This window comes from Hyla sarda, chromosome 3 (assembly GCF_029499605.1).
Source record: "Hyla sarda isolate aHylSar1 chromosome 3, aHylSar1.hap1, whole genome shotgun sequence".
NCBI classification, from domain to species: Eukaryota; Metazoa; Chordata; class Amphibia; order Anura; family Hylidae; genus Hyla; species Hyla sarda.
Genome location: NC_079191.1, coordinates 336,036,192 through 336,053,281, shown reverse-complemented (window position 1 = coordinate 336,053,281; position 17,090 = coordinate 336,036,192). Strand labels below are relative to the sequence as shown.

At 40.6% G+C, this 17,090-nt stretch overlaps 1 protein-coding gene across 4 annotated transcripts in view; it reads right to left on the bottom strand.

Annotated features, from left to right (window-relative positions):
* UTRN (utrophin) overlaps nucleotides 1-17,090 on the bottom strand; it is a 702,825-nt gene that overhangs the window by 612,041 nt on the left and 73,694 nt on the right. For all 4 annotated transcript variants that reach the window (XM_056567370.1, XM_056567374.1, XM_056567371.1 and 1 more), the window contains one exon: nucleotides 9,517-9,578. In XM_056567370.1, coding sequence (XP_056423345.1) covers nucleotides 9,517-9,578 — 62 coding nt within the window. The remainder of the gene's footprint in view (nucleotides 1-9,516; nucleotides 9,579-17,090) is intronic.

Here is a 17,090-nt window from a genome sequence, read left to right as displayed (position 1 = left end):
AGGAGGAAAAAAACGAAAAAGCAAAAATATAATTGACCTGGTTAAAATGGGCTTGGTCCTTAAGGGGTTAACGCTTTTGCACTATATCCCAATCCTTCTTCTCCGATCAAGTTTCATATGACATTTCCTTATCTTAAAGGGGTACACCACTGGAAAACATTTTTTATTTTTTTACAGCTGGTGCCAGAAAGTTATACAGATTTTTAAATGACTTCTATTAAAACATCTTAATCCTTCCAGTACCTATCAACTGCTATGATCCACAGGAAGTTCTTTTCTTTCTGAATTTTCTTTCTGCTTGACCACAGTGCTCTCTGCTGCCACCTTTATCCATTTTAGGAACTGTCCAGAGCAGGATAGGTTTTCTAGAGGATTTTTTCCTACTCTGGCAGTTATTAAAATGGACAGAGGTGTCAGCAGAGAGCACTGTGGTCAGGCAGAAAGGAAATTCAAAAAGAAAAGAAATTCCTGTGGATCACAACAGCAGCTGATAAGTACTGGAAGGATTAAAGGGGTATTCCAGGAAAAAACTTTTTTATATATATCAACTGGCTCCAGAAAGTTAAACAGATTTGTGAATGACTTCTATTAAAAAATCGTAATCCTTTCAGTACTTATGAGCTTCTGAAGTTAAGGTTGTTCTTTTCTGTCTAAATCCTCTCTGATGACACCTGTCTCGGGAAACGCCCAGTTTAGAAGAGGTTTGCTATGGGGATTTGCTTCTAAACTGGGCGTTTCCCGAGACAGGTGTCATCAGAGAGGACTTAGACAGAAAAGAACAACCTATACTTCAGAAGCTCATAAGTCCTGAAAGGATTAAGATTTTTTAATAGAAGTAATTTACAAATCTGTTTAACTTTCTGGAGCCAGTTGATATATATAAAAAAAAAGTTTTTCCTGGAATACCCCTTTAAGAATTTTTAATAGAAATAATTTACAAATCTGTAGAAATATATATATTAGGGCTCAGGGTTTGAGACAACTGGACAGGTTGTGTTTCAAGTAATATTTAAATTTATTGATTGTATATAATGTGACAATTGAATATTAGATAAAATGTAAATAGCAGCAACTGCGTCTCACAGGGCCCTTGTGTAGGCGCAGCACCAACTATTAAGAACTATAGCATATGTATAGTACAGTATATAAAATATAAAAATATACTTGTAAAAAATTATAAAAGATAAAAAATAAGAATATAGAGACCACCATAAACAGTCCTTTCTGCTGAAGAAAGGACTGAAGAAAGGACTGAGACAGTCCTGAAACGCGTCCAGCGTCCCCTCAATACCTATTGAGACCACCAGTATATTTGCTCTGCTTAAGTCAATAGCAGTCCGATACCGGACAACAAACTGTCAATCACCCGACACCCGGTGAAGGAGACATCCGCGCCTCGCTGCCACGAGGACGCCACCGGCACATGTACGTGCGCATCCGCAGAACCGCTGCGACAACACCACCCGCAACCCACCATCTACCAACATCACCACTGTGGGAGACTGCCGAGTCTCCGGTGATGCTGCCGCTTACCAAGACAGCTACTCAGTGCTAACACACTGCGGGATTACACAGCGCATCAGGAGGAGATCGCAGCATCCCTGTGAAGTTCAGCGCATCAGTGTCCGGGAGCGGTGAGATACAAAGTATCATACAAATATGCATGCATATTAACAGTGACTGCACACTAGCTGTTCATGTTGAATATTGTCTGCAAATAGCAAGTTTATCTTCTACTTAAACGTTGAAGTGCTCAAATAGCCGGACTCATCTGAACGGTTGCTACGGGTTACTAACCTTATGGTTGCCATTGGTTACCACAATACCAGAATCGGTCTATATGAGCAGGACTTTTTTATGAGAGGAGATTATTGACCTTAGCGGATGGACTAAGACTTTCCCACCCAGATCCCTCTCTATATATATTTTTATGGTGGTCTCTATATTCTTATTTTATATCTTTTATAATTTTTTACAAGTATATTTTTATATTTTATATACTGTACTATACATATGCTATAGTTCTTAATAGTTGGTGCTGCGCCTACACAAGGGCCCTGTGAGACGCAGTTGCTGCTATTTACATTTTATCTAATATTCAATTGTCACATTATATACAATCAATAAATTGAAATATTACTTTAAACACAACCTGTCCAGTTGTCTCAAACCCTGAGCCCTAATATATATATTTCTACAGACAAACTACAATCTGACACCTTGGGTATAAGTGTCTAATTAGGTAGCCCGGGTTTATTTGGTGGGTAGTCAGACAAGAGCCTCTCCAACTCTTCTATATAATTTACAAATCTTTTTTTTTCCAGTGGAGTACCCCTTTAACTTCAGCCCTATGCAAAAATCACATTGTCATTTTTCTTACTCTTAAACCGCTAAGCATAGACACCATTTCAATAGGGATTATCGTATCCTCAGTAATTACAGTACAATCCATAGTTTACTTTCTAAGTGCATTACAAGGGTGACTATGGTATAAAATATAGATGAACAGCAATTCCCAGTTTCCAAGTTCTGTCTGCACTGCTGGTATGGATGACAGTGTAGAGAGAAATCAGACACAGAGACCACTTGCAGGCTGTCTCCGATCCAGCTGGCGCTTGTACTAGAATAAATACCGGATGTTTTCAAACATTTATATGGTTCTGGCTATTGGACAAAAATGTTTCTCTACTAGTGTCCTTCAGAAGAAAGGAGAACAGGCTGCATTTCACCCCATGGGCAGGCTTCCTCTTCTACCCCCTGAATCCTGCCTGTAATGTAGTGATCTAATGCCTTCACCCTATCGTTTCCTGTGTCCCAAGCTAGGAGGTGGAACCAATGGGTTACTTGTGAATTTCACTTGGGGAAATTCTAGGGTGTACATTCTGATAGATTATCCATTGTTTATCATTAACTTACACAAGAAGTTATGGTCTGTACTGATGTAAATTGCATAATATCCAATAGCAATAGCTAACAGGACAGGTTTGGAGGCCAGAACTGCAGTAGAAAGTTGGCATGCTGTTTCGTTTTTAGGTAAAATAGGATGTCAGGCGGCATATGGAAGAGTGACACCCTGCCAGGGCACTGCAGATTGGACATTTGTTAACAATTTCATATAGACACTGGGGCCATTATTATCCTCTATCACATCTGTAATATTCCTCCCTTAAGGCTCCCTGTATATGGGCAGATTATCAGGCAAATGACTGGTTCTGGAAACACTTGTTTTGGATAATCGGCCTATATAAGAAGGTCAGAGTTCGTAGATCGCACTCATTAACAGAGCCTACTACAAAAATTGAGTGATGGACAAGTGGGAAACAGAAGTAATGGCTGGATTGTTAGCCGGTATTAGCTGTTGGATGCACATCCCCTGTTACATAGGGGTATGTGCGGCTGACAGCCAATGATCTTTCAGTGGGTCAAAACGACCTGATCAGCCAAAGAGTCGGTGGCTGATCTTTGTTCCTCCTACATAGGGAGATTTTTGGCGGATAGTCACCCCATGTAATTGGGCTCTAAAAGGGCCAGCAATCAGCTGATCAACACCCAAATGATTGCCTGTCAGCTGATTGGATCTGTTGTGTGGCCATATAAATATTACCCAGTGTATACAGGTGATGTGTAGCTGATAATGGTTAATTTAAATGGCCGCAAGACTGATTGAGCCTTGGGAAGACTCAGCAAACAAGTGCTGATAACCAAGATTGGCCCATCTATTAGCATCCCGTTGGCCCATCTTAATGGGCCCTTAGTTTAGTCCTGGCTGTAATAGGCAGCAGAAAGGGCAATTCCTTATTTAGGCTGTAGTTGCATGGTAATTTAAAGGGTACTCCAGCGCCAAGACATCTTATCCCCTATCCAAAGAATAGGGGATAAGATGTCAGATCGCCGGGGTCCCGCTGCTGGGGACCCCCGGGATCTACCATGCAGCACTCACCTTTAGCAGCTTCCGGAACCGCTGGAGGTCCTCAGGCTGAGTCCATCTCAACCACGAGGACGGAGCATAGTGATGTCACGGCTCCGCCCCTGTGTGATGTCACGCTCCGTCCCCTCAATGCAAGTCTATTGGAGGGGCGTGACAGCTGTCAAGCCCCCTCCCATAGGCTTGCATTGGGGGGGGGGCGGAGCGTGACGTCACACGGGGGTGGAGCCGTGACGTCACTATGCTCCGTCCCCGTGATCACCAGTAATCAGACCAGGAGCGAACACGCTCCGGGGACTGATTCTAACGGTGTGCAGCGTGGAAGATCACGGGGGTCCCCAGCGGCAGGAAAGGGGATAAGGGGATAAGATGTCTTAGCCCTGGAGTACCCCTTTAAATTCACATATCAGGCACATAAAAGTCACAGTCAATATGCAACATTTACTATAAGGGTACGTTCACACGTACGGTATTCTGTGCAGATTTGTTGCGCATGATTTGATGCGCAGGATTTTCTGCTGCAGATTTCAATGTAAACTAAATGACTGAGCACAGCTACTAATCTGAAGTTACAAATCATGTGCATCAAATCTGTGCAGGATCCTGTATGTGTGAACGTACCCTGAAGACTTCATATACAACATAAGGAGTATCACAGAAACACTGATTATGTTGGAATTTTTGTGATTTTCTCGAACAACAGAAATTTTGTAAGAAACCACAAAGTCTCAGCTTTATTCAGATTAGGCTATGTTCACAATAAACAAAACATCCTCATAATTGCAATGCAGAACCAATACCTATACAATACAAATAGAAATACTATCAAAGCCAATGCAAATACTTAATTGATTAACATATCAATAATAATATATATGCTGCTACGCAATTAAGTAAAACCAAATAAAAGAGACTTGACAAAGTAAAGAGAAACAAAGGTGGATGGACACTACAAACATAGTTGTAGTTATAAAATGTCATATAATTTGACCATCCAATATACAAATAACTACTGTACTAATAAACGGGTGGGTATAGTTAGAATATATACACACGTTAGCAATGTAAGTATACAACAAAATCAAAAACACCCAACCACAAAAGCAATAACCCATATAGACATAAGAAACGGCAAACATCCTCATAGACACTATCAATCCCTCTTGGTCATGTGAGACAGAGGTAGGTCATAACGCACTAAACGCTAACATCTCCCAGCTCCTTCTAGTGGTCGATCATGGTCTGTACACTCTGATACTGACCAATCAAAACCCTCGCTATGTCTCCACAACATATCAAAGGTTCATTTTCATGACAGTGCCCATTTAAGTGCCAGGGCTTGTGTGGAAATATGACATTTTTTTCAAGTAACTCATGATCTTTGTTTACAGCACATGGTTTGCAGTATACATTGGCATATGGGCAGAGCTGTATACCAACGTATACTGTGACATACCCATATCCATTAAAGGGATACTCCGCTGCTCAGTGTTTGGAACAAACTGTTCCGAACACTGGAGTCGGTGCCAGGAGCTCGTGACATCATAGCCCCTCCCCCTCAAGATGTCATGCCCCACCCCTCAATGCAAGTCTATGGGAGGGGGCGTGGCGGCTGTCACGCCCCCTTCCATAGACTTACATTGAGGGGGCAGGGCGTAGCTTCATTATGGGGCAGGGCTATGACGTCACGAGCTCCCGGCGCCGGCTCAAGCGTTTGGAACAGTTTGTTCCAAACACTGAACAGAGGAGTACCCCTTTAAGCTTAAAAGATTAAAAGGCTGTACTTTTGAGTCCCGCAAAAAAACAACAACTCTATGCACTTAAAATGTCCTATTTGATTATGTTCAGTCCGATAAATCCAATAGATCCAGTTCAGGTACATGCCAGTATATGTCATCATACTAATATGCCAATGTATGTGGCCAAATGTATGGCAGTGTGAAAGATGCCTTACTAGAATATTTATGACAACCCTAGATGTAGCAAAGCAGGCAAAGATCTCTTATGGGAATTGGATTTTTACCTTAAACCATATAAAACTTTTCAGTTTTCAGTAATTAAATCTATAGGTATAATGTTATATGGCTAACTATCACCATATAGTATTACTATTAGCTGGTGATGTGTTTGAATGCTGGATTCAGTACTAATCTTTCATCACTTAAAAGGGGTACTCCCGTGGAAAACTTTTTTTCTTAAATCAACTGGTGCCAGAAAGTTAAACAGATTTGTAAATTACTTCTATTAAAAAATCTTAATCCTTTCAGTACCTTTAGGGGCTATATACTACAGAGGAAATGTTTTACTTTTTAGATTTCTCCAAATCTGCTGTCCATTTAAGGAACTGTCCAGAGCAGGAGAAAATCCCCATAGCAAACATATGCTGCTCTGGACAGTTCCTAAAATGGACAGCAGAGGTCAGCAGAGAGCACTGTGGTCATGACATCAGAAAAATCTAAAAAGTAAAGCATTTCCTTTGTAGTACAGTGGTCCCTCAACATATGATATTAATTGGTTCCAGGAGAACCATCATATGTTGAAACCATCATATGTTGAAACCATCATATGTCGAGTACATATATCTATGTAAAAATGGTAATTGGTTCTGGGGCCTCGGAACCATTGTATGTTGAATACATATCTCTATGGGAAACTGCTAATTGGTTCTGGGATGACCATTGTATGTGGAGTGTATAACAAACCAGGGTGCCTCCAGCTGTTGCACAACTACAACTCCCAGCATGCATGTACAGCCATTGACTGTCCGGGCATGCTGAGAGTTATAGTTTTGCAACAGCTGGAGGCACACTGATTGGAAACATTGATGTATGGGGTGTATAGTGTGTATATGTATTGTATGTGATGTGTGACATCGCATACAGTACTGTACAGTTCTTTAAATACCTTCAGGGGGGACAGAATGTCCTCCATTACGATCCTGCCGACTACAGCTCTATAGGAAAGGAAGGGGAGGGCAGCCAGCAGCTCATTGGATGCCTGCAGCAAGATGCTGCAGGCTACTGGCTATGGCTGCACTGAGGGGGCGGGGCTTACACGGAGCTAACAGTGGAAGCCTGTATGAGTTAGCAGGACAGCATGTGAGTAACAGGAGGCAGAACGGGGCACACGGGGCACATTAAACAACTATCTGTCAGTTGCTGAAGTTGTCAGCGCTGTCAGATAGCTGTTTGTATGATGGCCCCGACACACAGCAGCATCATATGTCGAGGCTGCCTTCAACATACGATGGGCTCTGAGAGGCCATCATATGTTGAAATGATCATATGTCGGGCCATCATAAGTCGGGGGGTCACTGTATACAGCCCCTAAAAACTACTGAAAAGATTAAGATTTTTTAATAGAAGTAATTTACAAATCTGTTTAACTTTCTGGCACCAGTTGATTTAAGAAAAAAAGTTTTCCACGGGAGTACCCCTTTAAACAGTGTGGAAATGTCAAATGGTATGGGTGTCTGTTCAGCACATACTGAAGCTATTGCATTATTCTAAATGTGTTATGGGTGGGTGGGTATGTATGTATTTATTTTTGTATTACATCTATCCTAACCAAGAAAAAAAAATATTGTTTAATTATTTATAAATTAAATAAAAAAGTTTGGACCAAGCCATGGAAAACTGTACTCTGAAGGAACGTTTAAAGACAACTCCGCTGGGTGTGGGAGCAGAATACATCATGGCTCTGGCATTCTCAGGAAATTCCTACAACAGCACAATGATTTCCAATCAACTATTCCATGTATCTTGTGCTTTCACATACGCTTACAGTATTTACACCATTGTTTTGTTTTTTACTGGCCATAATGGAACATATTAGATATAAATCTTTCACCATAGTGAGAACAAAGCACCAAACTAAGTTGCTTATCTACCATCTCTCTATTTGCCTTTTAATTCATTCACAATTTTCCCTGGTACGACCAATCTGTTCCTCTTTGGCACCCTTCAGAGAAGGAACAGTAACACTGTGCGCACCTTTGGCAGAATGTATGTCCGTATACATGTGTCTTTATGTCTATACACATATACAGTGTCAAACTGTTACTAAAATAGTATAATGCAAGATATTTATTTAACTTTTTTTATAGAAATCATGGCTATAAAAAAAGACCACTAGGAGTCCAGAACATAATCCTGGCCGGCTGCAGCATCATCTTTGTCCCAGCTGAAGCACAGGCTGGGACAAAGTTTGGTAAGTGAGGGCAGGACTAGCACTCTCCTGTGCTCACTCCTGTCCTGTCTATCAGACAGCAGCATGAAAACAGGGAGGAGGGGTTACAGAGCAGCCTGCAGTGATTGGATGAAGAGACCCAGCACATCACAGCAGACTCAGGGAGGAAGTGAATGCGGGTTCAGTGCTTGCCTTGGACACAATTCCAGAGAAGTGGATGTCAAAATGAGTGAACAACAGAACGAAGGGATTTCTGAGCCAAGTATAGAAGCTAGACACATAAAAAAGACATATGAAGAATATATAAGAATTTCTTTCTTTTTCTGTGATATGACAGGTACGCTTTAAGAAATTCTGAATACTTTTCTATACAGATAGTGATGCAGGATCTCGATGTACACTGGTGAACAGGTGTGAATAAGTCTACAAGCAGGATGGAGTATATAGTATACAGACATGGTGTGAAATGAGCCTAAATAATAGAAAATAATTTCAGGAAGAAAAAGCTACAACACAGGAGGAATACTGAAGCTACATCATGTAATGCAACAAGAATGTCCAGACCCAAAGACCCAAACAGCCCTTTCGCTTCCCTGACAGCACAGGACAGGACTCATTGAACAGTAAAAGAAGAAGGAACGGCCTGTGCAGAAACCTTGCAGTAAAATGAAGTTTATTCCATTAAAAGGCAGACACAAAACATGGTGGGAAGAGTGATGCGTTTACAGTGTATATAGGTCCCTTAAAGTGGTTATCCAGAAATCGAAAGGCAGAGCTAATTTCTTTTTTTTTTAAACAAACGCTCCCTGTCTGTCTCCAGGCTGGGTGTGGTTCTGCAGCTCCGTTCCATTGAAGTGAATGGAGCCCAGTTGTAATAACACACCAAACCTGGAGACAGAGAGGCATCGTTTAAAAAAATAAAAATAAAAAAGAAATTAGCTCTGTTTTTCAATTCCTGGATAACCCCTTTTATCATCAAGGATGACATATGCACCTGAAACGCGTCATTCTTCTCACCATGTCTTGTGTCTGCTTTAAAATGGGGCAGACATCTTTTCACTCCACAGTTTCTGTGCTGAACGTTCCTTGTTCTTCTATTACAGTGCTTCCCAACCAGTGTTCTTCCAGCTGTTGCCAAACTACAATCCCCAGCATGCCCGGAGAGCCTTCGGCTGTCCGGGCATGCTGTGGATTGTAGTTTTGCAACAGCTGGAGGCACACTGTTGGGAAACAGTTTTCTAATATATCATCTAATGATATAAATATACAGCAATATAATAGAATCAAATTACATTATATATCTAACAAAATGTAAGAAATCATCCAGCTTACTGTATTAATTGAGGATAACACTGACAGATCTCCAGCTATGGTGTAAAGGGTTAAAGGGGGAATTGTCTTACCTTTGAGAAACGGGCATTTAGCCATTTTGTGAAGGTTTTCTTCTGTACATCATTATGCTCATCTGACAAAAAATAGCAAAAGTTTGCACAAGTTAGCACAAGCATTGGAGTGTATACATACATACATACATACTGTATACATATACACACCAAAGACGCTATTTACAACATAATTGTACATGCCAATGCATAAATGTTTGTACCTGGAGAGTTAACAAATATCAAATATATATGACGCCGACACCTTACCGAAAAAGGTAATCCAAGGTCATAGGTTCAAAGGGAACCTATGACATAAAAAATGTTGTCTAAGCTGCAGGCATCATATTATAGTGCAGGGGGAGCTGAGGAGACAGATATCGGCTAGGGAAAAAAAAATCCATAAAATCATATTGTCTGATTTTTAAAGAATTTATTTGCACATTATGGTGGAAAATAAGTATTTGGTCAATAACAAAAGTTAATTTCAATACTTTGTTATATACCCTTTTGTTGGCAATGACAGAGGTCAAACGTTTTCTGTAAGTCTTCACAAGGTTTTCACACACTGTTGTTGGTATTTTGGCCCATTCCTCCATGCAGATCTCCTCTAGAGCAGTGATGTATTGGGGCTGTCGTTGGGCAACACAGACTTTCAACTCCCTCCAAAGGTTTTCTATGGGGTTGAGATCTGGAGACTTGCTTGGCTACTCCGGGACCTTGAAATCCTTCTTACGAAGCCACTCCATTGCCCAGGTCAGGTGGTGTGTTTGGGATCATTGTCATGCTGAAAGACCCAGCCACATTTCATCTTTAATGTTCTTGCTGATGGAAGGAGGTTTTCACTCTAAATCTCATGATACATGGCCCCATTCATTCTTTCCTTTACACGGATCAGTCGTCCTGGTCCCTTTGCAGAAAAACAGCCCCAAAGCATGATGTTTCCACCCCCATGCTCCACAGTAGGTATGGTGTTCTTTGGATGCAACTCAGCATTCTTTCTCCTCCAAACACGACAAGTTGAGTTTTTACCAAAAAGTTCTACTTTGGTTTCATCTGACCATATGACATTCTCCTAACCCTCTTCTAGATCATCCAAATGCTCTCTAGCAAACCTCACATGGGCCTGGACATGTACTGGCTTAACCCCTTAAGGACCAAGCATTTTTATGTTTTTGCACTTTCGTTTTTTCCTCCTTACCTTTTAAAAATCATAACGCTTTCAATTTTGCACCTAAAAATCCATATTATGGCTTATTTTTTGTGTCACTAATTCTACTTTGTAATGACATCAGTAATTTTACCCAAAGATCTATGGCTAAACAGGAAAAAAAATCATTGTGCGACAACATATTATAAAAAACATAATTAAGTCAATTTTGGGGGCTTCCACTTCTACGCAGTACATTTTTCGGTAAAAATGACACTTAATCTTTATTCTGTAGGTCCATATGATTAAAATGATACCCTACTTATATAGGTTTGATTTTGTCGTACTTTTGGAAAAAATCATGACTGCATGCATGAAAATTAATACATTTAAAATTGTCCTCTTCTGACCCCTATAACTTTTCTATTTTTCTGCATATGGGGTGGTATGAGGGCTAATTTTTGCGCCATGATCTGAGGTTTTAATCAGTAACATATTTGTTTTGATCAGACTTTTTGATCGCTTTTTATTCCTTTTTTTTTATGGTATACAAAGTGACCAAAAATACGCTATTTTGGACTTTGGAATTTTTTGGAGAGTACGCCATTGACCGTGGGGTTTAATATACAATATATTTTTATAGTTCGGACATTTACGCACACGGTGATACCACATATGTTTATTTTTAATATGTTTATATATTTTTTATATGGAATTTGGGAAAAGGGGGGTGATTTAAACTTTTTTTTTTTTTACACTCTAGTCCCCTTAGGGGACTTTTAGGAGGAATCATTAGATTCCTCATACAGATCAATGTGGTTTCATAAAACCACATTGATCTGTATGCTCTGCGCTCGATTGATAAAGCCTGGTCTTGCCAGGCTTTATCATTCAGAGCGCAGGAGCTGCCATGGAAGGAAAGGTAAGCCCTCAGGCTACCTAAGCAGTGGATGCCCCCCCCCCCTGCAATCGCGCTGCGGGGAGGGGGGCAATCCTCCCCACTGGACCACCAGGGATGGGATACAGGCACCTTTAGATGCCACAGTAAGCTTTGACAGCGGCGATCTAAAGGATTACTAGCGGGCAGCGGAGATCGCCGCATGTCGGCTACTAACGGCGGCCCCCAGCTACAGGAATCAGCTGGGGACCGGCCGGTATGACGCAGGCTTCCCTGGCGGCGTAGTGTGTTACTGATGGTAGCCATTGTTACTTTGATCCCAGCTCTCTGCAGGTCATTCACTAGGTCCTCCTGTGTGGTTCTGGGATTTTTGCTCACTGTTCTTTTTGACACCACGGGGTGAAATCTTGTGTGGAGCCCCAGATTGAGGGAGATTATCAGTGGTCTTGTATGTCTTCCATTTTCTAATTATTGCTCCCACAGTTGATTTCTTCACACCAAACTGCTTGCCTATTGCAGATTCAGTTTTCCCAGCCTGGTGCAGGTCTACAATTTAGTTTCTGGTGTCCTTTGACAGCTCTTTGGTCTTCACCATAGCGGAGTTTGGATAGTGACTGTTTGAGGTTGTGGATAGGTGTCTTTTATCCTGATCAAATACTTATTTTCCACCATAATTTGCTAATAAATTCTTTAAAAATCAGACAATGTGATTTTATGGATTTTTTTTCTCATTATGTCTCTCATAGTTGAGGTATACCTATGATGAAAATTACAGGCCTCTCATCTTTTTAAGTGGGAGAACCTGCACAATTGGTGGCTGACTAAATACTTTTTTGCCCCACTGTATTACTACTGGCAGCTATTCAGCTAATTCTGTAGAAAGACTTGTGTTGAAATGTGTTTAGGGTTAAAAAATGCAGATATTCCACCAACACATTGAACCACATATGGAAAAGGAATTTCTGCTCAGAACAAATAACTATTTGTGTTAATTAGGCATTTGTAATCCAGAGGGCAAAATTCCCTGAATTCCTTATCAGCAGATCTGCCTACAAGTACAAGACTAAATTCTATCACCAACCATGACCTTGATGTGTTTAAACATGAAAATAAAGCATACAAAAAATCACATTTTTAAGGTTGGTCAAAAATGTTACCCCCTCCCGCCAAACAAAAAAAGAAAGTATCCCGTTCCCCTTCCTTTTTCTTCCTTAAAGGGGTACTCCAGTGGAAGACAGTTTTTTAAATCAGCTGGTCCAAAAAAGATTTGTAAATTACTTCTATTTAAAAATATTAATCCTTCCAGTACTTATCAGCTGCTGTTTACCACAGGAAGTTCTTTTCTTTTTGAATTTCTTTTCTGTATGACCACAGTGCTTTCTACTGACACCTCTGTCCATCTCAGGAACTGTCCAGAGCAGGAGCAAATCCCCATAGCACATCTATCCTACTCTGGACAGTTCCTGACATGGACAGAGGTGTCAGCAGAGAGCACCGTGGTCATACTAAAAAGAAATTCAAAAAACAAAAAAGAACTTCCTCTGGAGCATACAGCATCTAATAAGTACTGGAAGGATTAAGATTTTAAAACAGAAGTAATTTACAAATCTGTTTAACTTTCTGGCACCAGTTGATTTAAAAAAAAAATAATAATTTCAACTGGAGTACCTTTTTAATCTTACCTCTTTTTACTTGCTTCTGTCTTATCACTATACTTTTTGTGTGTGTTTTTTTTTCTTTTCATATTTCAAAAGGTAGTTTTGTTTTAGCCTTGGTTTTTCTCATTAGGGTATCTACTATCCACTACTGCTATTTTACATTTATTTCTCGTATTTTCATTCATGTCCTAAGATGATGTAATTGTGATATGACAATTATGGCGGGACTAGTTGCTGTTCATTCAAAATAAAAAAAGACAAAGAATAAAGCTGGGTTCATACGGTGTAAGGCCAGATTCACACAGCGTAAAAAATATGTGCATATTTTGTTTATGCTCAACTTTTCAGCTGGAAATATGGGCGAAAATAACATACGCATGTTTTTTTTTACACTATGTGGACCCAGCCTGAAATAAAATAATTAAAGAATACCAGTGTTTAAAAAGCTTTTTTATATGTTGCTAAGAAAGCTATTTTAATAAGTTTCTAAATATATGTTATAGAAAAAAAAAGTTTATTTCTATGTTTATTTTAACTTGGGAAAACCCACCACTAGGGGTCTCCCTACATGTCCCAGCCGCTAGATTTCAGACTCATGCTGGCCTGGCATGAGTCCAAAATCTGACTGCAGCCGGGACTTGTGACCAGCACAGCACTGCTTCCTGCCTGTATATCAGACCAGCGGGAGCGAGCGCTGTGCCCACAGCAGCTGTAGACATGGGCAGCTGGATGAAGACAGGTGACAGAGCTGTGGAACAAGTTCTCACCATCTCCCAGCTGGCCTGCAGCTTCTCCTCTGCTTCTCCGCTGATGCAGACTCGGAGAACCAGCATGAACTGAGGGCGGAAGCGGTCCCCCCAGCAGGCTTCAGTGACGTAACGCCTGCTGGGGCACGTCCAAATCCTCCTGCCGGTAGCTCACTCTTTAAGCAAGAAGAAAGGGTAAAAAACAGAGCTTTTTAAAGCTCTTGAAATGTTTTAAAGGGCAGAGGGAGATAGATGTAGTTAGGGAACATAGCCTGAGTTTGTTTAGGAAAGTTTATTTAGTGACAGGTACTATTTAAGTATAAAGTGGCAGTTTTTTTTCCCAATCTAGTAAGGTCAGCCTGGTCTCAATACATCACGCTGCCAATCAGCCTATCAGCGGTCAAGTCGGGACATCTGTTAGCTGAGCAGCAGTCTGACGTGTTGAATCCCTAAATGCAGGAAGTAGCTTGCATTGGAGGGCGGGAGAACGATACCAGCAGCACCGGGGAGCGGCAGGAGGTAAGTCAAAGTTTATCATTTTAATTGTGACAGCATGGGCATAATAGACGAAGAATGTTTTTTGCTGGATAACCTCTTTAAACACAATATTTAACCATAATTACAGTGAAAAATGGTCTTCAAGGTGGGTGGTCTTTCAAGTAAAAGGACTAATACAGAGGTCCCAATCCAGTCCTCAAGGACCACCAGCAGTCCAGGATTTTAATTTTTCCTTGTTCAATTCCAATAAAAAACATGTTGGTGGGGTTTGAGGCCTACTGGACTAATATACATAGCATATGAAGAAATTAAAAAAAGATTGTGGTCTTTTCAATGAGGTGTTTTGGACAGGTTTCAAGGTATCTACTAAAAAGGAAAACTCAATGCCCAGGAATGACCATAAACTGTGCAGGTTGTGTAACAAATGGGCTTTCTGTATTGCCCCTGATGAAAACCTGAACATTAACAAGAGGAATGTCTATGGGAATAGACTTGCAAAATGTAAGTGTCCAATATATTTTCACATTCTTCTCATTTCCATAACAGAAGGGCCAAATTCTCTGACTCTAATGGTTTTACAAACATATTGAACACTCTCCACAGTACACAGCTGTATTTAGAAGTAGTCTGACGGCTGAGTTAATGCTCTGTTTATATTGTAGCTGAGAAGAACACCGACATAACAATATTTCATGATGAAAACTAATGGAGAAGCTCAAACTATACAACATTCTGGATCCATTGCTGTAATAAGTCAAGTGATACAATCAATATGATTTATGGGAACCTAAAATTATATTACAGTGACGGCCGCTCCATTCATTCTCTACAGGAGCTGCCGGAGATAGTAAACTAAACTTGGCTTTATAAATTTGATAAAAGTCATCAGAACCATTTGATAATATATATACAGGTGTACAACACAAAGAGAGAAACACAGCCGCACATCCACCATTTGTGATTTGATCTACTTGCTTCTCAGCATAATTTCAAAAACTAACAGGTTGTTAGTATACATTTTGATCAAAAAGTACAAGCCCACTCGCCACGTCAAGGCCACCTCATTAGAGTGGGTCCCTAACCTGACACTGGCGTAGCCCCCAATGTCAGGTTAGGGACCCACTCTAACGAGGTGGCCTTGACGTGGCGAGTGGGCTTGTACTTTTTGATCAAAATGTATACTAACAACCTGTTAGTTTTTGAAATTATGCTGAGAAGCAAGTAGATCAAATTACAAATGGTGGATGTGCGGCTGTGTTTCTCTTTTTGTGTTGCACAAATATATATACAGGGTCCCCTACTGTAAATGGCCTGGACCTTATGGATGTTTTTCACCCCCACAATTGTCAGCAGCACATCACCTGTTTACACAGGGAGATGTTCTGCTGACAATAATTTTTGGGGGTTGCAAGATCCAAATTAGCTGTACCTTTTACATGGGCACAGGAGATCAAGGGCATCCAGCCTACTTCAGTTTCATTGCGTCCACTGGAGGTTGTCTGGAAGCTGAAAACAGCCAAACAGGCTGTTTTGTAAAGTTTACATAACGCCCATAGATGTTAACGGGAGTTACGTGCCATGAATGCCAGATGGGAATACCCTTCTTATACAAGCTCTAAATAAGGGCCAGGACATGTAAATCAATGTTATAATAGAGTGTCTTAATAGAACGTCTTTAGTAACTGACAAAAGTATCTTGACAACAAGTAGAAGGCATGAAGAAATATAGCAATATATGAAATTGCCTCAACATTTACCAATATGTAAAGAATTTCAGGCATGTAACATAAATGTCAGTGTAAACATTCTAGGAAAGTGAAGTATACAGGGAAACATGCATCAATAATACCAATGGTATATAATAAATATAAGGGGTATTCTATTCTAGGACGAGTAAACCATTTTATTTTCTTATCTGCGTTCCCCAGATATTTCTTACGGTACTTTTTTGGGTTGTTTAGACAAAGATTTATTCCATTTGCTATAATTGGATTTAGGAGGGAATTTTTCAGGAGGGAATGGAGCAAATAGCCTTTCTCCCTTTCCTTTCTAAACCATGCCTGCTGTGTAACTATGTCCCCCCCCTTTTTTTTTAGGCCATTGACTCTGGCTATGGCCACCACAGCAGTGCAGTCACAGGGGCTGGGGTTGCACACATAGCTGCTTCTTTCTGTAGTGCCTCTGGCTTGGTTCTCAGGACCATGTATTGCTAGTGCATGCACAATACCACTGAAGGTGGCCATACACTTTCAATAACTGAACTTTCATTTGTTTATCTGTTATCTCTCCCGACTTCCCCATACATATGAACGGTCATATCAGCTGAACGTCTATGTTTCTTCTATGGGGAAGGGGTAAGCCACAGCCAATCATCTCTGGTTTATCTCTTCCAAAACAAAACAGTAGGGCGGTAAAAATCCAACAGGCCCATACCATATAACCTCTAATATCATCTGTCGGCCAAACCCACTTTAGACAGTTGGCCGAACCTGCTAAAGCCAACTAAAGGGCACCTTCAGTCCATATGTCTGTGTCTTTTTTGATATGTGGGCACAGGTCTTGGCCTCAGCCATGTTAAAGAGAAACTGGAAAAACTGGTAATGAGAATGACCCCTTTAAATATAAGGATGTCAAGGGGGAGTCTT